At 42.2% G+C, this 24,714-nt stretch overlaps 2 protein-coding genes across 5 annotated transcripts; one reads left to right on the top strand and one right to left on the bottom strand.

The window, feature by feature from the left end:
- Nucleotides 1–3,276: 3,276 nt before the first annotated feature.
- Nucleotides 3,277–14,628, top strand: LOC110494099 (ectonucleoside triphosphate diphosphohydrolase 8). 2 transcript variants are annotated; one of them, XM_021568819.3, is made up of 10 exons: nt 3,277–3,421; nt 4,305–4,461; nt 5,689–5,806; nt 6,360–6,510; nt 7,136–7,295; nt 11,424–11,654; nt 12,199–12,465; nt 13,077–13,187; nt 13,444–13,575; nt 13,951–14,628. In XM_021568819.3, exons 1-10 carry the CDS (start codon nt 3,414–3,416, stop codon nt 14,158–14,160), a joined length of 1,545 nt encoding a protein of 514 aa, XP_021424494.2. In that variant the 5' UTR covers nt 3,277–3,413; the 3' UTR covers nt 14,161–14,628. The 2 variants fall into 2 exon arrangements, with proteins under 2 accessions (XP_021424494.2, XP_021424495.2); XM_021568820.3 differs by having other exon boundaries at nt 3,314–3,547.
- Nucleotides 11,709–24,625, bottom strand: LOC110494098 (uncharacterized). Of its 3 annotated transcripts, none has more exons than XM_090205468.1 (9): nt 24,211–24,625; nt 19,845–23,502; nt 16,268–16,418; nt 15,944–16,078; nt 15,727–15,808; nt 15,443–15,557; nt 15,200–15,304; nt 14,935–15,011; nt 11,709–14,795 (listed from the first exon to the last, which is right to left on the bottom strand). In XM_090205468.1, exons 2-9 carry the CDS (start codon nt 23,448–23,450, stop codon nt 14,702–14,704), a joined length of 4,365 nt encoding a protein of 1,454 aa, XP_090061594.1. In that variant the 5' UTR covers nt 23,451–23,502; nt 24,211–24,625; the 3' UTR covers nt 11,709–14,701. The 3 variants fall into 3 exon arrangements, with proteins under 3 accessions (XP_090061594.1, XP_090061595.1, XP_021424492.3); XM_090205469.1 differs by having other exon boundaries at nt 19,845–23,458; nt 24,211–24,520; XM_021568817.3 differs by having other exon boundaries at nt 23,996–24,238.
- Nucleotides 24,626–24,714: the final 89 nt, after the last annotated feature.

Below are 24,714 nucleotides of genomic sequence, written 5' to 3'. Positions count from 1 at the left end.
GGAAGAGGGAAACAATCGCTCTAGCCTACTTCAGTTGTGTTGGTCTATCGTCATGAATCTTGTAATATTCTGTGGAACTTCAGTGGTAGAATGGAATTCATTATTTTGGAGTCGACGTCACTAGCTATCAGTAGCCTAGTAAAAGTTCTGTCATGGAAGGTTGCAAAAATCTGGTAACTTTCCCAACCCTAGTTCTGTGGAACTTTAGTGGTCATGTTCCATGCAGCTTCAGGTAATGTCCTGAGAGTTGGTGATTGATAAAGAATAACTGCAAGTAGTTAAGTATTTCAATGGTTATCTAATGAAAAAAAGGAATCACAACAACAAAAAAGATGTGTAATCGATCGCTCCATGTGTGTGTGTGTGTGTGTGTGTGTGTGTGTGTGTGTGTGTGTGTGTGTGTGTGTGTGTGTGTGTGTGTGTGTGTGTGTGTGTGTGTGTGTGTGTGTGTGTGTGTGTGTGTACATGTGCATGAATGCCTGTGTGTATGCTTGTGCAATTACCATGTTTTTGTGATTCTGAACAATTGAATGAAGCACCGGTATTCTGTAAACAGAGACAGATCTGTAATTATTGGTCGTTTTTTATTCACACCCAACCGTTATCAATGCAGAACGTAAATTCATAATTGACTGTGACGGGCTGCAGTCTTTGTGTGGGAGGCGCAGGACAGAGGTAAGCCTTTGTAGGGAACTAGTCATGGTGCCATAGTGAGTGTGGAGAAAAGACATATGAGAGGTTGCTCACACAGGTGCTCGGAGTCCAGAGGGTCATTGCCATGGAGATGTGGAAAAATGCAGCAACTGCTAGAGGAAGTTATCTAACATTGATACACTACATAACCAAAAGTATGTGGACATGCTCGTTGAACATCTCATTCCAATATCATGGGCATTAATACAGAGTTTGTCCCCCCTTTACTACTATAACAGTCTCCACTCTTCTGGGAAGGCTTTCCACTAGATGTTGGAACATTGCTGCGGGGACTTGCTTCCATTCAGCCACAAGAGCATTAGTGAGGTCGAGCACTGATGTTGGGTGATTAGGCCTGGCTCAAATTCAGCATTCCAATTCATCCCAAAGGTGTTCGATGGGGGTTGATGTCAGGGCTCTGTGCATGCAGGTCAAGTTCCTCCAAACCGATATTGACAAACCATTTCTGTATGGACCTCGCTTTGTGCACAGAGACATTGTCGTGCTGAAACCGGAAAGGGCATTCCCCAAACTGTTGCCACAAAGTTGGAAGCACAGAATCGTCTAGAATGTTGTATGCTGTAGCATTAAGATTTCCATTCACTGGAACTAAGGGGCCTAACCCGAACCATGAAAAACAGCCCCAGAACATTATTCCTCCTCCACCAAACTTTACAGTTGGCACTATGCATTCAGGCAGGTAGCGTTCAACTGGCATCTGCCAGACCCAGATTCATCCGTTGGACTGCCAGATGGTGAAGCGTGATTCATCACTACAGAGAACGCATTTCTACAGCTCCAGAGTCCAATGGTGGCGAGCTTTACACCACTCCAGCCGACGCTTGGCATTGTGAAGGGTGATCTTAAGCTTGTGTGCGGCTGCTCGACCATGGAAACCCATTTCATGAAGCTCCCAATGAACAGTTTTTGTGCTGACGTTGCTTCCAAGGGCAGTTTGGAACTCAGTAGTGAGTGCTGTAACCAAGGAAAGACGATTTTTACGTACCACACGCTTCAGTACTCGGCGGTCCTATTCTGTGAGCCTGTGTGGCTTACCACTTTGCGGCTGAGCTGTTGTTGCTCCTAAATGTTTCCACTTCACAATAACAGCACTTACAGTTGACCGGGGAAGCTCTTGCAGGGCAGAAATCTGACGAACTGACTTGTTGGAAATGTGGCATCCTATGACTGCCATGGTGAAAGTCACTGAGCTCTTCAGCAAGGCCATTTTTCTGCCAAGGTTTGTCTATGGAGATTGCATGGCTGTGTGCTCGATTTTATACACTTGTCGGCAACGGGTGTTGGTGACATAGCCAAATCCACTAATTTGAAGGGTTGTCCACATACTTTTGTTTTCGATAGTGTATATCTCTATACCACTTACAGTATAGGAGTGTTTATCAATGTAAATTGAATGACACATTTTAACATTGGTATGGGGACTGAAGGGCCCTGTCAGTGACACATCATATTTGGGCTCAGGTTTAAAAAATGTATCACCCACGGCATTCTCAGTACAAGTATATATGTCTTAGAGTACATCCTTGAATAATACTTATATAAGTATTATCAGTGTACAGGAGCTAGTGGCTACAAATAACTCATTCTGTCATAGCACACAACAGTGTGCTGTCTGTGCTTCTTCTATCACAGTTTGTTGTGTGATCCATGAAGGCTGTCAATGTCCTTGGCTCAGAAAGACATGTTTCATTTGTTACACTCACTTCTGAAACAAAACATGCAATGCACACTATCAACAATCACGCCATTGACAAATAATATTATGTGATGAAACATTAAATATTTGGAAATATCATAACTTTCCCATGGAACCCCACCCTTTTGAGTAACTGCACAAACTATGGAACTTCATTTTGTCTATTTAAAGTTACATACAAATATTGTGTGTGTATTTATAAAAGGTACAAATTGAATTTAGTTAGTGTCTGGTCTGGTTTCAGTGGGATAGTGAAGATAAGATAGCGTTTTTGGAACCACTCTCCTTCCCTGTATTTATTTTATTGAAGATCTATTTTACAGATGAGCCTTGAATTACAGAAATGACATAAAATACAGATATCAAAATACAAAATGCAAGCAGAAAGAAAGAAAAACACGGTCATAAGAAACAAACAGTCATCCATAATAAGGTCCTCAATCAGCTTTCTGAATTGCCCTCGAGGCACCAAAACACACACCAAAACACAAAGTGTTGAAGATTGTTCTACTGTACCTAACTCAGTAGAGACCAAAGGAATTTTCAGAGTTAGCCATCCCTGTGACTGGTTGTGCTAGCTCATAAAGTATGTCTAAAGTTTAGTAATGATGGTACAGTGGGACTTTTGTAAATGGGCTTTATAAATGAAAACATAGCAATGTATCAACTTACAGCGACATCAAAGAGGGCCAACCAACTTTGCAACTTTGTATGCAAATGTCATTTCAATTACGTGTTGAGTGGCCAAACATGAGACATCACACACTTCAAAAGTCCACATGATCAATGTAATATCATTTGTGAGCTTTAACATTACAGTTCAGCCTACCACGTGAGGAATAAAGATGACACATTCAACTTTACATCAGATCTTGGGAGGAGGAGGGAGAATGTGAGTTTATTAAGGGGAGGTGAGAGAGACGGAAACAGAGAGAAAGAGAGAGAGCAAGTGAATGGGAGAGAGAGTGTGTGAGGGAGAGCACAAGAGAAAGGTGGAACGCCTATGCTCTGGTCAGTGTAAGATCTTACCAGACTGAACATTTAGTCAATTCAGATCATTTCTAAGATAACGCATATGGCTCTAGTTTGACCTTGGGGTCAGGGAGTAGAGATCACAGAGAAGAAACTTCCTTGTCGGTAAGTCCAGTTGTTTTGACCATGTTGAACCGTGGAGGATTACGTGGAAAACATCTATCGTCATCGCTTGTTTTAATAGTTTTCTCTGTTAATGGTTGACTACTGGTCAGTCACTGCTCCTATTTGTCTTTCATGATTATATTAAAGGCTGCATTATCTGTTCAGTATGCAAGGCATCATTTAAACCTCTATATCTATAAAAGCAATATGCAGTAAACCAAGACAAATACTGTATGTGATATGAGGTTTGCACGTGCAGACAGCATTTTAAGGTAAGATATTGTGCGGCAGCCTCGGTCATTTCTTTACCCCTTGTAGAAGAGGATACAGGGGCAGAGGAGACACGTAGCATAAAGAAGATAGACTCACAATTCCTGTGGTAACACATATGTCCGTGACCCTCTGATGAGAATCAGATAAGACAAAGCAGATACGTAAGATTAGATATGGATGTTTTTAGGATTCACTATGTATCCATCTTGTCTATTAATGAAGAAATACATTAACTCTACAATGTTCACATTGATGGCATGAAACAACTCCAGGGTAATTTGTTTTTGATAATCAAAGGTTGATTGGTTCTAAACAAATTGTCTATTAGGGTGACATTGGCTCTCTGTGTGTGTGTGTGTCAGGGAGAGCGGGCTTACAGGTGTGTTCGAAGATGTCAATGGTGAAATGGATGTTATCTTCCGCATTGGTGGCAATAAAAAGAACACCAACGTGTAATTTGCTTTGTTGTGTGTGCGTGTGTCAGGGAGAGTTGGTTTGCAGGTGTGTTTGGAATGAAGATGTCAATGGCGAAACAGGCAGCAATGGCTGCGGTGGTGGTAGTGATGGGAAGCATGGCCGTCATCGCTCTAATCCTCACATTAGTTCAGCACCACTCAGTGGATCTCCCCCAACGCATGCAGGTGATGAGAAATTACAACTGTTATCTGTGATGTGACTGCTGTAATTTACTTCACAACCCTTATCAGGGGCAGAATTGATGGAAATTCACTACGGGAAATCACCCATGTAAAATTCCAGAATTCACCTTAAAAAGTTTTACATGTCGAAATCCTTTAACTTTGGGAATTCCATTCCAACATTTTCCCCTCCACAATTCCATCCTTGTCCCTTCTGCATATCACATTGCTTTCATCATATCTCAGATTTCAATGTTATTTTATAAAGTACATACATTTACCGTTCAAAAGTTTGGGGTCACTTAGAAATGTCTTTGTCTTTGAAATGTCTAGAAGGCCAGCAACGCGGAGTCACCTCTTCACTGTTGATGTTGAGACTGGTGTTTTGCTGGTACTATTTAATGAAGCTGCCAGTTGAGGACTTGTGTGGCATCTGTTTCTAAAACTAGACACTAATGTACTTGTGCTCTTGCTCAGTTGTGCACCGGGGGCTCCCACCACTCTTTATATTCTGGTTACAGCCAGTTTGCGCTGTTCTGTGAAGGGATTAGTAAATGGAGCTGTACCAGATCTTCAGTTTCTTGGCCATGCTCGCATGGAATAGCCTTCATTTTTCAGAACAAGAATAGACTGATGAGTTTCAGAAGAAAGCTCTTTGTTTCTGGTCATTTTGAGCCTGTAATCGAACACACAAATGCTGATGCTCCAGAAACTCAACTAGTCTAAAGAAGGCCGGTCTTATTGCTTCTTTAATCAGGACGACAGTTTAATGATCAATTAGCCTTTTAAAATGATAAAATGTGATTAGCTAACACAATGTGCCATTAGAACACAGGAGTAATGGTTGCTGATAATGGGCCTCTGTACATCTATGTAGATATTCCATAAAAAATATGCTTTTCTTTAAAAAACAAGGACATTTCTAAGTGACCCCAAACTTTTGAACGGTAGTGTATCTCCTGGGATAAGACAGGGCCCCTGTAAAGCTTCCAATATGGGATGGTTTTCAACAGCAAAAGGGGAGTGTACAAATACAATTCCTATCATCACTAACAGTCTGAACTCAAAAATGTTTTATTTTTTTATTCTCCCAGTAAGGACAATGTTAATCTTAGTTTAGCTCTCTCCCTGTATGTATCCCTCTCTGTATCAAACACACAGGCTCTCCCATACACACAGGATTCCCCAATATGGAATGGTATTTGACTTCTCTGTCTGTGTGTCCTTCAGTACGGGATGGTGTTTGACGCTGGATCCACACACACTTCTCTCTACATGTACCGTTGGCCTGGAAACAAAGAAAACAACACTGGGGTGGTGTCACAGATGCTGGTCTGTGATGTTGATGGTCAGTGCCAAGGGCTGTCTGTGAACCATTATTACTACTCTATTATTTGACTCATTCTTAGGGGTAAATCCTAACTTACACATAACTCAAATTTTCACTTTGTCATGTGTCAACACGTTAGTGTTGCACAATTCCAGTGACCCCCCCAACCTGGAGTTACTCATCTGGGATTTCTAGAGAATTTGGCAATAATAGTTGATGTCAATGGAAGAATAGTTAGGATTCGCCCCTAGAAAGGGAAAGGAAAGGAGGATACCTAGTCAGTTGCACAACTGAATGCATTCAACTGAAATGTGTCTTCCGTATTTAACCCAACCCCTCTGAATCAGAGAGGTGCGGGGGGCAGCCATAATCGACATCCATGACTTCGGCGCCTGGGGAACAGTACTTTAGAAGTTGCAATAAGCCCCATAGCCATCTTATACCTATTTTGATGGCAGCTTGATCTCAAGGCCAAGACAAATCATAATTTATCACTTAAAATGGTTGTCATATCAAAAGGCACAGTGTATGCCTTTAGTGTCTCACACCCCTATCCCTTGCTCTTCCATAGGATCTGGCATCTCTAGCTATGCCCGGGATCCCCCTGCTGCAGGGCTCAGTCTGAGGAAGTGCCTGGACAGTACACTGGCAGTCATCCCTGCCAACCAGCTGAGGGAAACTCCTGTGTACCTTGGTGCTACCGCTGGCATGCGACTCTTGCAGTAAGTCAAGACTGCACCATTTTATCTTGATGTAATCATTTCCATTTACCACATCCCAATAATCAGACTTTATGAATAAATGCACTGGGAAACCAACCTGGCTTAGCTAAAAGGGTAAAGGGTAAAGGTTAGGGTTAGGTGAATGGTTAGCTAAAAGGGTAAAGGTTAGGGTTAGGTGAAGGGTTAGCTAAAAGGGTTAAGGTTAGGAGAAGTGTTAGCTAACATGCTAAGTAGTCGCAAAGCAGCAAAAAAGTTTAGTTGAAATGTTGCTAAAATGCTAAAGTTGTCAGATGAGATTTGAACTCAACCTTTGGATTGCTATCCAGGGTTGGTAGATGTTCAAGTTATACACCCACCCATCCACCACCCCGACCAACCACCCTGAAGCTTAACATATGGCACTAAATAGTCTCTTGGATTTACAGAATAATATGAAATGCTCTAAGACCAGGTTGAGGAAAACATCACACTTATCTATGTGGTGACTATTTAACCTCCTGTACAGTATGACTGAGTACGGTGTGCTCTTCCAGGCTGAAAAACTTGTTTTTTTATAATAAAGAAGCATTTCTGAAATTGACTTCCATTGTCCTGCAAGAGTGACTGAATATTGTCCTCTCCTCAGGCTACAGAATCAGACCCAGTCTGATCAGGTTTTGGAGCAAGTAACCAAGGTGATCCAGGGGTATCCTTTTGACTTTCGGGGAGCACGGATTCTCTCTGGGATGGAGGAAGGGGCTTACGGATGGATCACCACCAACTATCTACAAGAGGGCTTCATTAAGGTGTGTATAGGGCCTATAGAATAGGCAGTGGTGTAAAGTACTTAAGTAGTACTTTAATAAAGTATTTTTATTTAAGTTGTTTTTTTGGGTCTGTACTTTACTCTTTATATTTTTGAAAACTTTCACTTACCTACATTCCTAAAGAAAATTATGCACTTTTTACGCCATACATTTTCCCTGACACCCAAAAGTACTCATTACATTTTGAATGCTTAGCAGGACAGGAAAATGGCCCAATTCATGCGCTTATCAAGAGAACATCCCTGGTCATCCCTGCTGCCTCAGATCTGGAGGACTCACTAAACATCAATACTTTGTTTGTAAATTATGCTGTGTGCCCCTGGCTATCCGCAATTTTTAAAAACAAGAAATTCGTTTTTTCTGGTTTGCTTAATATAAGCAATTTGAAATTATTTATACTTGTACTTTTGATACTTAAAACATCTTTGGGATTGGTGTCCCTTCCATGGGACAGTTGAGCTAACATAGGCTAATGCGATTAGCATGAGGTTGTAAGTAACAAGAACATTTCCCAGGACATAGACATATGATATTGGCAGAAAGCTTAAATTCTTGTTAATCTAACTGCACTGTCCAATTTACAGTAGCCATTACAGTTAAACAATACCATGCTATTATTTGAGGAGAGTGCACAATTTTGAACATGAAACGTTATTCATAAACAAATTAGGCACAAACTTTGCACATACATTGCTAAATCTAAATTGCACTTGGGCTGGAATAATACATTACGGCCTTTCTCTTGCATTTCAAAAGTACAAAAAAATACAAAATAATGTTGTTTTTTTTCCTTTGTATTATCTTTTACCAGATCTCATGTTACATTCTCCTACATTCCCACAAACTTAAGTGTTTCCTTTCACATGGCACCAAGAATATGCATATGCTTGCTTCAGGGCCTGAGATTTAGGCTGATAGAGTTGGCTGTAATTTTAGGCAAAAATTGAATAAAAAGGGATGGATCCTTAAGAGCTTTTAAGTATATCTTTTTTCAATTAAATTGACTTTTGATACTGATTTACATTTAAAAACAAATACTTTTAGACTTTTACCCAAGTAGTATTGTACTAGGTGACTTTCACTCAAGTCATTTTCTATTAAAAGGTATGACAATTGGGTACTTTTCCACCACTGAGAATAGGTTACACACACAAAGGGCCATCTATGCAAGTACCCCTCGTTGCGGCACACAGAACGGGACAGGTTCGGCTGTGGACAATAAGAGCTAAGATGCTAATATTTGTGTAAACTCTACATAGTGGGTGTCACTGAGAAGCATGATACCTATGGATTGTGCATCCATGAAACAGGGTAAGACTGTACAGTGAATATAAGTATGCCCCCAATGCAATTGTGCAGTCTAAATCAAATCAAAGTTTACTGGTCGTGTACACAGATGTATAGATGTTATTGCAGGTGCAGTGAAATGCTTGTGTTCCTAGCTCCAGCAGTTCAGTAATACCTAGCTATAAAAAAAAACAATTTCTTTCTTTTTACTTTTTGAATTAAGAAATGGCGGAATTATTAATCCAATTAACCCAAATAGCACTGTAACAGTAATCCAAATGCAATCTGTACATCTACACCAGATGAATTTAAACAAGATACTGTATACTTCTTAAGGAATCGAAAACAACCCATCATTGTAGCACTGTGTGATGATGGGGAGTGCCAATCATTAGGTTTCCTTCAGTCAGAAGAAAGGACGACTGAACTGAACCTAATCTCAGCAAAAAAAGAAACGGCCCTTTTTCAGGACACTGTCTTTCAAAGATAATTTGTAAAAATCCAAATCACTTCACAGATCTTCATTGTAAAGGGTTTAAATACTGTTTCCCATGCTTGTTCAATTAACCATAAACAATTAATGAACATGCACCTGTGGGACAGTCGTTAAGACACTAACAGCTTACAGACGGTAGGCAAATAAGGTCTAAGTTATGAAAACTTAGGACACTAAAGAGGCCTTTCTACTGAATCTGAAAAACACCAAAAGAAAGATGCCCAGGGTCCCTGCTCATCTCTGTGAACGTGCCTTAGGCATGCTGCAAGGAGGCATGAGGACTGCAGATGTGGCCAGGGCAATGAATTGCAATGTCCGTACTGTGGGACGCCTAAGACAGAGCTACAGGGAGACAGGACGGACAGCTAATCGTCCTTGCAGTGGCAGACCACGTGTAACACCTCCACAGGATTGGTACATCCGAACATCACACCTGCGGGACAGGTACTGGATGGCAACAACAACTGCCAGAGTTACACCAGGAACGCACAATCCCTCCATCAGTGCTCAAACTGTCCGCAATAGGCTGAGAGAGGCTGGACTGAGGGCAGGTCCTTACCAGACATCACCGGCAACAACGTTGCACATGGGCACAAATCCACCGTCGCTGGACCAGACAGGACTGGCAAAAAGTGCTCTTTGCAGACGAGTTGCGTTTGTGTCTCACCGGGGGTGATGGTCGGATTCACGTTTATCGTCGAAGGAATGAGCGTTACACTGAGGCCTGTACTCTGGAGCGGTATCAATTTGGAGGTGGAGGGTCCGTCATGGTCTGGAGGCGGTGTGTTACAGCATCATCGGACGGAGCTTGTTGTCATTGCAGGCAACGCTGTGTGTTACAGGGAAGACATCCTCCTCCCTCATGTGGTACCCTTCCTGCAGGCTCATCCTGACATGACTCTCCAGCATGACAATGCCACCAACCATACTGCTCGTTCGTGCGTGATTTCCTGCAAGACAGGAATGTCAGTGTTCTGCAAAGGCCAGCGAAGAGCCCAGATCTCAATCCCATTGAGCACTTCTGGAACTTGTTGGATCGGAGGGTAAGGGCTAGGGCCATTCCCCCCAGAAATGTCAGGGAACTTGCTTGGTGGAAGAATGGGGTAACATCTCACAGCAAGAACTGGCAAAGTACTTAATGCAGCTGGTGGCCACACCAGATACTGACTGTTACTTTTATTTTGATCCCCCCTTTGTTCAGGGACACATGATTCCATTTCTGTTAGTCACATGTCTGTGGAACTTGTTCAGTTTGTCTCAGTTGATGAATCGTGTTATGTTCTTACAAATATTTACACATGTTAAGTTTGCTGAAAATAAACACTGTTGACAGTGAGAGGACATTTTTTTTGCTGAGTTTATATGATTCTGAGGGAGGGAGGGGTACTGAAACATTGGATATCAGGGCATTGCAGTCATTCATATTGTAGATAGTGAGCTATGTCAATAATCCAGTACATAAATAAATATGCAGTGTGTATAAACAGTGCAACTAAAATACAATAGTAGTAGAAATATTAGAATGAGATGTTGAGAATACAGTATTTAAAAATACACACTACAAAACCCCACCCCAATACATCCAGTGTGGTTTCAACAATTTTTTCTGTTTGTTGTCAAACTAATTACTGTATTTAATTTAAAATTATGTAACAACATTCCAACTTTGTTGAGCATTATTCTAGTTCAAATATGGCATGATTCCACTATTTGAGTCCGTTTGCATCACTTTCAATGAAATACTTATTTTAAAGGCGAACCGCAAATTCCATTGTGGCAAATTGTTATTGTGGTTAGCGTTCAGCAGAAGGACATTGGCCAATGTACAGAAATAAATAATGTAGAACAAAACATGCCTCCGATTCTAAGGAATTATGGAATTTCTATTCATGGCATTCCTATCTGCAATGTTCCAAAACGTTTTTGTACTGAACATGCCCAGGCAAACCCACAGCTATATACAAACCCTGCGCTGCCCATCACTTGTCTGTCTGGAATGCCTCTGCAAATGAAAAACATGTGGTAGGAGGGGGCGGCCCGGGGACGACCCGCCCACAGTCGACCCTCAAACCATTCCTTGGGCAGTGGCTTCTCCATCTGTGAGGTTGAGTCAAAGTGTTAACCTTGACTGAAGTATTCCAACTACAGAGGCTTGGTCTCCTCAGACAATGTTATCAAGCTTGTTTAGGCAAAATTAACAGATGTTTGTGGATATACCGAAGGAGTACCATTTGTTACCCCTAATAACCTGTTACATTGGTGAATTGCAGGTATGCAGTTTAAAACTATTGCTAACATACAGTATTTGTACTTCTCCTAAGCAGCACGGCTTTGAGGGAGGATGGGTGCGTCCTAAAGGAAGGAAGATCTGGGGCGCCCTGGATATGGGAGGCTCTTCCACCCAGATAGCCTTTACTCCCAGCCAGCCTGTACGGGATCCTGCCTCCACCCTGGGACCCAAGCTCTATGGTTACCAATATGAGGTGTACACACACAGCTACCTGTGCTATGGCAAGGAGCAGACCATGAGGCAGCTACAGGTTCATCTTCTCAAGGTAAGTAGCTGTCTGGTCACCAGTTCGATGAAACTTGAATGAATTGCAGAATGGTTGCAGGTAAATCAAATCACGTTTTATTGGTCACATACACATGCTTAGCAGATGTTATTGCAGGTGTAGCAAAATGCTGGTATTAATCCCAGGTAAACTCCCCATACATGTAGATATTGTATAAAACCAGTTTTCAGGAAGAAAAAGCAAGTGTTCTAAAGAAAGATACTGAACAAACAAAGATATGTTTTGGATCTTCCTGAAATGAAATCCAAAGAACGGTCATTTGGGAAAAGGATGTTTGGCATACCTTTGAAATATAGATCCCAACTTTATTGAATTATTATAATACAATTATTTGGGATATACAGTATGTGACATTTCGGCCTCACCCAGGCCTTCTTTAAGACACAGCATACATTTATTTCAGTCAATTCAGTGAAGAACTGCCCTAAAGCAGTTTGACTGAATGTGTCTCTGGGTCAGAAGTATTTCATGGCTTCCTTAGGTAAGTTCTTGTACGATTCAAGCAAACTTCCTCCTCTACCAGATGAGTGGGTCTACCCGCCCAGTCAACCACCCCTGCTACCACCTGGGTGACAACCTAACCCTGACTCTGGGTGACCTCTATGACTCCCCCTGCGTGGCCAGACCCGTGACCTTTGACCCAGCCTCAGTGGTCACCTTCACAGGGACCAGTGAGCCACTTCAGTGTCTCAACCAGATAAAGAACATCACAAACCTGTCTGCCTGCTCCCTGGCCCCTGACTGTGGCTTCAACGGGGTCTACCAGCCCCCTGTCAGTGGAAACTTCTTTGTGAGTATTCATCCCATATCTATGCAAACCCCACTCAACTGGCACTCCAGGCAGGCTCAATCGAACACTCCAAGTATTTGAAAGATGTCTAACAGCATATACAGTGTACAAAATATTAGGAAGGCCTGCACTTTCCATTACAGACTAGGTGAATCCAGGTGAAAGCTATGATCCCTTATAGATGTCACTTGTTAAATCCACTTCAAATCAGTACAGGGGAAGAGACAGCTTAAAGAAGGATTTAAGACAACTGTGTATGTGTGCCATTCAGAGGGTGAATAGGCAACACAAAAAAACATTTAAGAAAAAAGGGGTATGCTAGTACGTACCAGGCGCACCGGTTTGACTGTGTCAAGAACTGCAACTCTGCTGGGTTGTTTACCGTGTGTATCAAGAATAGTCTATCGCCCAAAGGACATCCAGCCAACTTGACAACTGTGGGAACCATTGGAGCACTGTGGAATGCTTTCGGCACCTTGTTGAGTCCACGCCCTGACGAATTGACACTGTTTTGAGGGCAAAAGGGGGTGCAACTCATTATTAGGAAGGAGATCCTAATGTTTTGTACACTCAGTGTGTATCGTCACCATCATTCTGTTTCCTTTCCCCAGGCTTTCTCAGCATACTATTACACCTTTGACTTCCTTGGTCTGGCACCTCAGTCCTCTCTGTCTCAGGCTACCACCACTATAGACACTTTCTGCAAAAGGACCTGGAGCTCGGTGAGATATAGAGACCTCTACTGACCTTTCACATTGCCAGTACACTTCCTTAAAATTATATAGCAGTACACAGATTCCTCAAATCATACTCAATAACATGCTAAACAGGTGATTGAGAATGAACATTGAGTATAAGCATCCATAACATGTCATTCTTTTTTAGCACAGATATCAATCCACAATAGCCTACAAACTTTACCTCGTAATGATCTAATTCCCAATGTTGCTACAACGTGCGTAATAACTTTTTTGGCAGCTCAAGAAAGAGTACACTGTAAAAGACAAGTACCTTCGTGATTACTGTGCCTCAGCCAACTACATAATGACAGTACTACTAGACGGCTACAAGTTCAACCAGACCTGGGGAAACATATACTTCCAGAGACAGGTGTGTTGAACTATACAGCATATGTAAGAACGTCAACATCCTATTGAAAGATTTAACTTCAGGACATAAAATTAATGAAATTATACCACAGAATAAACTCAGTATTTTTGTGCAGCAGTCAATATTAATAGATGTGCTGCCCTAATGAAGCTGTGTGCATCATACATACATACATACACACAGGACAGTGGAGGCTGCTGGGGGGAGGACAGCTCAAAAATAATGGCTGGAACGGAGTAACTAGAATGGCATCAATACCATTCCACCTATTCCACCCCAGCCATTACCACGAGCCCATCCTCCCCAAATGAAGGTGGCACCAACCTCTTGTGATACAGTATATGTTTATATATACACATCATCGGTGTCTATCAGGTGGCAGACACAGACATTGGCTGGACGCTGGGCTACATGTTGAACCTGACCAACCTGATCCCCTCAGAGCTCCCCCTGGTGGTGACGGGTGTGCAGCACAGCCAGTGGGCAGCGGAGGTCTTCTTCATTGTGTTTGCCGTGTTCCTCAGCCTGATTGTCCTGGTCCTACTGTGTCTCTGGAGCCCACAGGACGGACGAGGCAACAAATGACAATCGATGAACGTCTCAGTCTTCTAGTCACCGATGATGAGATGCAATGTGATGTAACAGCAGCGATCAATAAGATCAGAACGGATCGGAAGAGTGTGGCAGCTCCTGGAACTCCCAGTAATAGTTAAATAGTCATATTTTCTGTCAATATGACTAATTATGGAGGCTGTTGAATGCATTATTAATTTATTAGGCATTTATAAGCTGCATAGCTTGATATTTTTCATGCAAATAGAAACCCTACAACTATAATATATTATATACTATAATATATATACTACCTAATATAAATGAATAGTGTTGGTATGAACGAAATACCGCAATGATTTTATATATTTTCCCCCCATAAACAGTAATTGAAGGAAGTACCAAAGGGAGGATCATTTCAAGTGTCACATCACTATTACTACATGATTTGTTCAATGCATTTGATATATTACATTTAGAAATAAAATACAATCATAAGGGCGTATGAGGCACAAATGTGTGTGTGCGCGACTGTGCTGCAGATTGGTACATCTCACAATCTTCTCCACCTTGATCAGCAGCAGCCTGATTTCTTCTTAGGGGGTTCTTTCTGCAACACCAAGCTTCCCTCTTCTTGTCGCGTCTCCTCTCCCAACTGCTTTAGCGTCCTTGAAGCAACACACACCAAATCAATGCTCGACTATTCACAGAGAGTCACTTTCCACAAGCAAAAGAGGACAACAGCCAAATCCACACTACGCATACCAACAACAGCTTCCACATTAAACACCAGTCTGCATGTCTTACCTTGCCAGCGTTTCCATAGACAGAGTCACATTGTCACCTGTGGCAGCACTACACTCCATGAAGAGCATTCCGTACCCCTGTAAGAGTGACATCAATAATAGTATTGTACTTATGATGAATTATTTAAATCCTGTTTTGGTACACACCTCAATTTCAGCACCAGCTACAAAACTGTAAAATACCCATTTAGAACACATCCCTTACCACATATTAATCCTACAGCCCAGTTGCCCAAATTCTGGCTGTTCAAGTTACAGTAACATACCGTTGCCAGGTTTTCCCCTTCACGAGTGTGAACCTCTCGTTCTAGATCAGCACAATCGGCCTTGTTCCCAAGAAGTATAACGATGACGTCATCTGGGGCCCCTTCCTACAAAATACAAAGTTAATGACAGCACAATGGATACCAATGGAAAAAACAGTGAATCCTGCAAAACAATTGTTTGTGTTGTTACATAGTTGTTCATGTGCTTCTAAAAATGAAAGGCATGATTTAAATGCCCCCTACCTGAACGCAGTTGACCCAGTAGCGGATGTCACAGAAGCTCTGAGAGGAAGTGATGTCATACATCAGCACTAGACCCTGGGCTCTGTGGAACACCTGCCTGGTGATACTGTGATACCTGGGGAAGACAGTAAATAATAATATGTTACAATAGTCTAATATGAATGTAATTATATACTGACAAATAAAACACACACGATGGGTTCAAATAAGAACAGAGGAACAGATTCTGTATCTAATGCATGATGTACAACAACCAACTGTGATGAACTTAGGGCTAGTGTCACCTTTCTTGACCTGCAGTGTCCCATAACTGTAAAGTCACTGGGCTGCCATCCACTGTCACAGGCTGTATACAGGTATCAATACCTGCTCGGAACAGAAACAAACAAACAGGAATCCAGACGAATGAGCAGCACAGTAACATTGTACCATGGTGCTTGTTTCTTCACACGACATGGAAGGGCATGGTGCCAAACATACAAATAGGATAATGATACTCACCAATGGTAGCATAGTGGTCCATACAGAACTCGCCACTTTGGAAGCGCTTCATGAAGGACGTTTTGCCCACACTGCTGTTTCCAACCATCACCACGTTGTAGGGGTTTGATCGAGAGCCATTGCTTCCTAAGGTACCTGGAGGCAAGGGGATCAGAGAGACTGGTCTATTACAGTCACTATCACTTCTCTGATCTCACTCAAAGTCAAGCGGAGCAAAGGGCCTCAACAACGCATCTCCAGCAAATTAATTCTAGGTCGATTTACTTACTCAAGACTAACCTTATACCCCGTGTACCCCCCTCACTGCTGCAATTCTATTCTTACCAGATGGCTGTTTCTTCTTCTCTCTGGTGACCGGGCTCTTCTCCACACGCTCTGCCTTTTCTTGACCTCTTTTATTCCCATGGCCTGGCTGTGGAGCTGCAGCCACTTGTTCAGACCCTCCTCCACTCAAAGCAGCACTTGAGGGAACAACCTTAGACAAATAGAAAAAGTTCTCAAAAATAAAAGGATATGCTAATCTCTTCAACGTGAAATGTGTGATACTGTTGTGTGTTCAATATTCTACATACTATCTGGTATACACGGTTCGTAAAACATTTAAATGTAAAAAATTTGATGTTTAACATAGTGGGGCAAAAAAGTATTATTCACCAATTGTGCAAGTTCTCCCACTTTTTTAAGTGGGAGAACTTGCACAATTGGTGAATAATAGTTTTTTGCCCCACTATGTTAAACAGATGAGGCCTGTAATTGTCATCATACGTACACTTCAACTATGACAGACAAAATGAGAAAAAAAAAATCCAGAAAATCACATTGTAGGATTTTTAATGAATTCATTTGCAAATTATGGTGGAAAATAAGTATTTGGTCACCTACAAACAAGCAAGATTTCTGGCTCTCACAGACCTGTAACTTCTTCTTTAAGAGGCTCCTCTGTCCTCCACTCATTACCTGTATTAATGGCACCTGTTTGAACTTGTTATCAGTATAAAAGACACCTGTCCACAACCTCAAACAGTCACACTCCAAACTCCACTATGGCCAAGACCAAAGACCTGTCAAAGGACACCAGAAACAAAATTGTAGACCTGCACCAGACTGGGAAGACTGAATCTGCAATAGGTAAGCAGCTTGGTTTGAAGAAATCAACTGTGGGAGCAATTATTAGGAAATGAAAGACATACAAAACTACTGATAATCTCCCTCAATCTGGGGCTCCACGCAAGATCTCACCCCGTGGGGTCAAAATGATCACAAGAACCACACGGGGGGACCTAGTGAATGACCTGCAGAGAGCTGGGACCAGAGTAACAAAGCCTACCATCAGTAACACACTACGCCACCAGGGACTCAAATCCTGCAGTGCCAGACGTGTCCCCCCCGCTTAAGCCAGTACATGTCCAGGCCTGTCTGAAGTTTGCTGGTTCCTCTCTAGGTTTCTTCCTAGGTTTTGGCCTTTCTAGGGAGTTTTTCCTAGCCACCGTGCTTCTACACCTGCATTGCTTGCTGTTTGGGGATTTAGGCTGGGTTTCTGTACAGCACTTTGAGATATCAGCTGATGTACGAAGGGCTATATAAATACATTTGATTTGCTAGAGAGCATTTGGATGGTCCAGAAGAAGATTGGGAGAATTCATCTGACCATATGACAACCAAAATATAACTTTTTGGTAAAAACTCAACTCGTCGTGTTTGGAGGACAAAGAATGCAGAGTTGCATCCAAAGAACACCATACCTACTGTGAAGCATGGGGGTGGAAACATCATGCTTTGGGGCTGTTTTTCTGCAAAGGGACCAGGACGACTGATCCGTGTAAAGGAAAGAATGAATGGGGCCATGTATCGTGAGATTGAGTGAAAACCTCCTTCCATCAGCAAGGGCATTGAAGATGAAACGTGGCTGGGTCTTTCAGCATGACAATGATCCCAAACACACAGGCAATGAAGGAGTGGCTTCGTAAGAAGCATTTCAAGGTCCTGGAGTGGCCTAGCCAGTCTCCAGATCTCAACCCCATAGAAAATCTTTGGAGGGAGTTGAAAGTCCGTGTTGCCCAGCAACATCCCCAAAACATCACTGCTCTAGAGATCTGCATGGAGGAATGGGCCAAAATACCAGCAACAGTGTGTGAAGACTTACAGAAAACATTTGACTTCTGTCATTGCCAACAAAGGGTATATAAAAGTATTGAGATAAACTTTGTTATTGACCAAATACTTATTTTCCACCATCATTTGCAAATAAATTCATTAAAAATCCTACAATGTGATTTTCTGGATTTTTGTCCCTCATTTTGTCTGTCATAGTTGAAGTGTACCTATGATGACAATTACAGGCCTCATCTTTTTAAGTGGGAGAACTTGCACAATTGGTGGCTGACTAAATACTTTTTTGCCCCACTGTACGTGCCTTCAGAATGTATTCACACCCTTTGACTGTTTCCAGGTTTTGTTGCGTTACACCCTGAATTTAAAACAGAGCAGGTTGAAGTTTCTATTGTGTTATTGAATGACTCAAAATCCTCTGTGATGGTCGAAGCATCTGACTCAAAGAAATGATCTGACAAATGCCCAGAGCTGGGAAATGTGAAGGACACCACCTCAGCATGCTCACTTTCCTGCCTCCTCTCTTCCTGTTTCTTCCACTCCTGTGTTATTGGCACAAGGCCAAACATACACTGGAGTTTCTGACCAAGACGACATTTAAAATGTTACTGAGTGGCGTAGTTAAAGTTGACTTAAATTGTCTTGAAATTCTAATGGCAAGACTTGAAAATGGCTGTCTTGCAACGATCAACAACCAACTTGACAGAGCATGAAGAATTTAAAAAAGAATAATGTGCAAATATTGTACAATCCAGGTGAGCAAAGCTTATGCTGACCAGAACGTCTGCGTGTGCCATCGCGCACATGTTGATTTGTCCACCCACACCAAATGCAATCAGGACACGCAGGTTGAAATATCAAAATGAACTCTGAACCAACTATATTCATTTGGGGACATTTGTTGACAAACTTTAAGGTGCATTACCACCACCAACTGGACCTCAATTCATATTTCAATCACCCAGGTGGGTAAATGCTCCTAAAAATCAATGAGGAGATGGGAGAGGCAGGTCTGGCAGCGTGTCAAGCCTCACAAATAGAACCAAGTTCTATATTAGCGCCTGGCTACGCACGAGCAGTGTGGGTGCGGTGATTGAATAACGTGTACATTTATTTTGCAACGTGTGCGCTGTTATTCAATCACCACACTGCTCGTGCTAATCTGCGTAGCCAGACGCTAACATAGAACTTGGTTAAATTTGTGAGGCTTGGCGTGCTGCAAGTCCTGCGAGCGGTCTGGTCAGTAACCAGAAACAATCACAGCTGTAATCATTGCCAAAGGTAATTCTAAAATGTATTGACTCAGGGGTGTGAATACTTATGTAGATATTTCTGCATTTTATTTTCCAAAAAATGTGCAAAAAATCCTAAACCATGTTTTCACTGTCATTATGGGGTCTTGCATGTAGATGGGGGAGGAAAAAAATACATATTTAATCCATTTTTAATTCAGGCTGTAACGTGGAAAAAGTCAAGGGGTATGATTGCTTTCTGAAGGCACTGCATTTTGAAAGGTTAGGGCCGAGGTCAGACTTACAGCCTATGAACAATTTCCAAGTATATTAAAAAAAAAAGACAAAACGTAGAAGTTGAAACAAGTTCTTCTTTCTGGGGCGGCAGGTAGCCTAGCGTTTAGAGTGTTGAGCCAGTAACCGAAACGTTGCTGGATCGAATCCCCGAGCTGACAAGGTAAAAATCTGTCATTCTGCCCCTGAACCAGGCAGTTAACCCACTGTTCTTTATTATAACATTTTTCAAGAATGAGAATCATTTGTAAGGAATGCCACAGTACCTCTATGAATATTGTCTCCTTCTCTGTGCTCTTCCTCTCCTGTTGGTCCTCCAGACTGACAGCTTTAACCCTGCACTCCTCTTGAAATCGTTCCGAAATAACATTGACGTCCGGATCTCCAATGGCTTCCTCTCTAACCTCTTCCCCCGTTACCTTTTCTCCGGTCTCCTGCTTTTCTTCCTCTGAGTGGAGTCCACCTGGTGTCCGACGGGTAGAGCCCATCTTTCTTCTCTTCCCTGTAGCTTTGGATTGATTAACATCCTTGTGAGATTGGGAACTCAGAGAGAGAGATAATTTCGAAGGAAGACTTGGGCTTGGTGTTGAAAGACGTTCCATGTAAGCAGTTTGGGTGAGGCTATGAGAATCTATACAAACCATATCACCTGACTCTTGGGCTGCTAAACCACAGGAAGTTTGGTTGCTTTCGGTCTCAGCGGCTATTTTCACTTCTATCTCCCCCGCCTCTCTAACTTTATGTTCTACAAATTCAGACTTTTCTACGGCAGATTCTCCTTCTACTATGGTCTCTGTCACCTGCCCCACTGACACCTTTTCTAAAAGTTCCTCAAGCTCATTCTTTTCTATGCTAGACTCAATTTCTACTGCTATCATGACTGCTCCTACATCTTCTAGAACCTCTGTGTCTTTTTCTTTCTCATCCTCCTTTCCCTCGGTTCTCTCCTCTCCTTGTCTATCTCGAGGAGCCCTGCGAGTGGAACCCATCTTCCTTTTTCTCCGTGGGGCGCCTGCCGTTTCTTTCGGACCAAGAAAACTCTGCAGTGAGGGGGGATCTGGAGGGGAGTCCGTGTTCTCTCTTGATTCACAGAGTGTTACCTCCAATGATGTTTCTTCGTGTTGCAAACCAGAGACATTAGGATTTGAGTTCAGTGTGTCATTGGTCAGGTAGGACTCTACAGTGGGAAAATCAGGGTTGTGAAGAGTTTGGCTACTATCAGTCAACTCAGATTCACTTTGAAGAATGAGTTGTGTTGCCATGGATTCATCATTTACGATTGACTGTCTCTTACTTTCTATTTGGTTACCATCCATTCGTCCCTTTTGATTTAAAGTACTGACAGAAAAGCTGAGGTCAGTCAGGACTTTCTCATCTCTTTTTTCTCCTTTGTTCTTCTCTTTACCAGCTCCATCCTTTGATTCCATCAACATTTCAAACTCCATGTCCTCTCCCTTGTCTTCTATCACCTCAGTTTTTTTTATTTCTTCTTGTTTTTCCTCTGTGCCCCCTTCTCTTTGTGCAGGATGCCTGCGAGTCGACCCCATCTTTCTCCTCCTGCTTGGAGAGGAACTCTGATTGGAGTCTGCGTTTGCTGCATCATCACCTTGGTCCTGAACACTCTGCAGTAAGGGTGGTTTGAGAAAGGAGTTGGTGCTTTCATCTGAGTATGAAGCATGGACGAGTTGACTAGCAGAGATATTAGGATCAGTGCTCAAAAGCTCATCTGTTTGGAGGGGCTCTGTTGTGAGAGTTGCGCCATCATTCGTAATTTGGCTGCCAACACCCACTTCCTTTACAAGCAGCACGTGATCACTAACTTCCCCTTCGCTGAGTAAAATGACTGATGTGTCCAGTCCGCTTGTGGTATTGGAGTCAGTGTTTGCATCCTCCGCATTCCCTTGAATACTCTGCAGTAATAGTGGGTTGAGAATGAGAAAGGGGTTAGTGATTTCCACACATGGAGTATGGATGAGTTGACTAGGAGAGATATTGGGACCAGTGCTCAAGGTGTCATCGGACTCTATTGTAAGAGCATGCTTATATATTATTTGGCTGCAGTCACTCACTTCAGAATCATTCCCAAGCAACGTATAATCACCAACTTCCTCCTCGCTGAGAAAAGGGTCTTCTGATTGGAGGCCTTCAGTATTGAACTGGAACAATGGGTCAACTATGTGAGCCATGCTAGCTTCACTGTTGCTCTCAGTTTCTATGTGGCCAGTTTCTATAAATACAGTAGCTCTGTTGTCTTTGTTATACAATTGATCATCAATACCAAATGAATAGATGACATGGTCAAAAGGGGTTGGTTCAATCAGAACATCCTCTCCTTTCTCATCATCTGCTCTATGCTCCGGTTCCAATAACATCAGTGGCTTTTCCAGTGTTTTAACACCGAATCCTTCCACTGTTCCCATGTCCCACTCTAACTGCTCTCCTATCGCTTCTATGTTTTCTGTGTCTTCCTCTGTTTGGAAATTCCCCTTTCCCATCTGCTCGCCTTCCTTCTCATCTCCACTGGCGCTGCCTTTAGGCTCCATAGACATTTCACACTCTGTCTCGTCGATGCCACACACTTGTTCTTTTCCCACGATGGCCTCTTCACCCTCACCATAAAGATACCGATATTTACGTATCTTACTCTCTCCATGTTCTTCCACCCTGCGAGTGGAACCCATCTTTCTTCTTCTCCCTGGAAAGCTGGATCCTGTGTGAGCACGTTCGTCGTGACCGAAAGAGCTATCCGAGGGGGTCGATTTTAAAAAGGAGGTAATATCCTCACTTCGCTCAGGTTGATAGCTTTCTACATTGTCTAGTTGTCTAAAATGAGGTCTATATGCCAGTACTATATTTTCTTCAACTATCAGATCAACAAAGTCCTCTGCTTCATCTCTTTGGTGCAATGCTTCCCGATTGCCTGGTCCAATAGAGTTAATATCTTGGACTTTGGACTCATTTAGATCAGGTTGAAGTTTCTCTTCACCTTCTCCACTTTGGAGGACTATTGTGTTACTGAATGACTCAAAATCTTCTGTGATGGTTGAAGCGTCTGACTCAAGGAATTGATCTGATGAATGCCTAGCAATGTTTAATGTGGATGACTCTGCCTCAGCATGCTCACTTTCCTGCCTCCCCTCTTCCGGTTTCTTCCAGTCCTCTGCTATGGGTTCAGCAGCGAATCCTTGAACAGCTTGCAATGCAAGGTCAAGAGACAGATGGGGGAGTGAGTCGGTTCCAGGAGTATCTTGAAGCAATTCACTCCGATAACTAGCCACAGCTTCACTACTAGGTTCAGTATCCTCACCAACTTCCTCTTTACATTTGTCATCTGATTCGTCGGGTGTGTTAGAAGCAAACAAAATAAACTCACGTTGACTTCTGCTCTCAGTGTCCATTTCAATTTTGTTTGGTCCCAGGAGCCCTTGAGTGTTGCTGTGGGACTCAACCACAACGGATGCCTGAAGTTCTAAGGATGTTTCGGTGTCTCCAGTTTCGTCATGTTGTTTCTCACCAAAGTCTGTCTCTTCTCGGTTGCCTTTATTCCTACGAGTAGACCCCATTTTCTTCCTCTTCCCTGCAGTGTCAGGTGATTGTAGCAGATATGGGTTTCCAGGTTGAGACAGCTGTGACTCTGCGAGGTCATTTAGTGATGGATTAACATCTTCCATGAATTGTGGTGTTATTGAATATAAGCCCGTCGATGAGAAAAGGTCTGTTTGTATGGTTAACGGAACCGAATCAGCCCCAACTCCTTTCCTTTGAGCTGACGACATTTCGGACTCATCGTTCTTAGTCTCATTTTCATCTTGATTCCGAGGGCGTCTTCGTGACGACCCCATTTTCACTTTTCTTGATTTCTTGTCAGACATGGTTCTTCCTATATCACCACACAGATGGTAGGTTGTTAATCCTTAAATCTTGCTGGAATTAAAAAGGCTTCCAGTTATGATATGCTCTTTGCATCTTTTACACAATACAAGTAACTTATTGTGAAGGCACCACAAATGTTTAGGCACTAAGATGTTTAAGCCGACACTCCCAGTTATGTAAATAATGCATAACTAACACACAAATGTTATCTGAAAAATTATTTAACTCAAAGCCAAGATCACAAAAGCTAAGGCGAATACACATTTACATTAAATGCACCAGCTAATAATCACAGCGGGGTTATCAATTACATGTAAGTTATGCAAACAATAGGTTTGCAACTACCCCCCATTTTAAAACTGTATGATGAATAATTTCCTGTTTCCAGTGTCAACAACACCCCAGAGTGTCACACAGAACAGTCCCTCTAGACATCCGCATTGCCTCACGACTTTCAACTGCTCCGGCTTATCGCCTAGGATCTGGTTTTAAGTTACACTAATAAGAAAAGATTTTTAAAATGCAGATGAAAGTGACTACTCACAATTCTCAAATTCAAATGTCCTTTTTAAAAAGGTGGAGATTTGCAGACATGAGTAAATGTAGATGCTGGTGTTTTCATTGCTGAAACCATGTCATCACAAATGTATTTACAAGAATTGTAGTCATTAGTGTAATACCTATTCTTTTGAAATCTTCCAATGCAAATTAACCTGACATACGCCTTCCACCAACAACCACAATACTTTATGCACTCACCTCCAGAATCCACTTGTGACTTCTACCTTCAGATGAGAAGTTCAGGAAATCCTTTAAAAACGTCTCCAAAAAAACACTGTATGATGTCAAGTCCTAGCTAGTATAGCATGCCAGGTTTAACTCTTCTGTTGAAACCGTTTCCGATTTCAGCAACTGTGACCAAAGACTTCCTGTGTAATTGAGACTAGCTCTTATGTCGAAACAAACTGAACTGCGCAAACATCCTTGAGCAAAAAGGATCCTTCCTGAAACTGCTAAACTAATAGCTTTGAGGCAGTTCTGGTCATGAGAACTTCACTGTGAATACGTTATGGCGAAGTTTAAAAAAAAAAACACAATTTCTTACAGTTACCAACCAATAGTGATGTATTTACACATCATCACACACGGGCCTATTACCCTTCATGGTTAAACTGCCGTTATGATTACAGTAAATCCTGGATGGGTGAAAGGGATTATCAGTCAGATTTTGTTTAACCAAATACAGCTCTGAATTAGCAGTGG

The sequence above is a fragment of the Oncorhynchus mykiss genome, chromosome 17 (assembly GCF_057628025.1).
Source record: "Oncorhynchus mykiss isolate SJ-2025 chromosome 17, ASM5762802v1, whole genome shotgun sequence".
Classification (NCBI taxonomy): domain Eukaryota; kingdom Metazoa; phylum Chordata; class Actinopteri; order Salmoniformes; family Salmonidae; genus Oncorhynchus; species Oncorhynchus mykiss.
The sequence above is the reverse complement of the archived record's forward strand: the minus strand, read 5'-3'. Positions and strand labels throughout refer to the sequence as shown.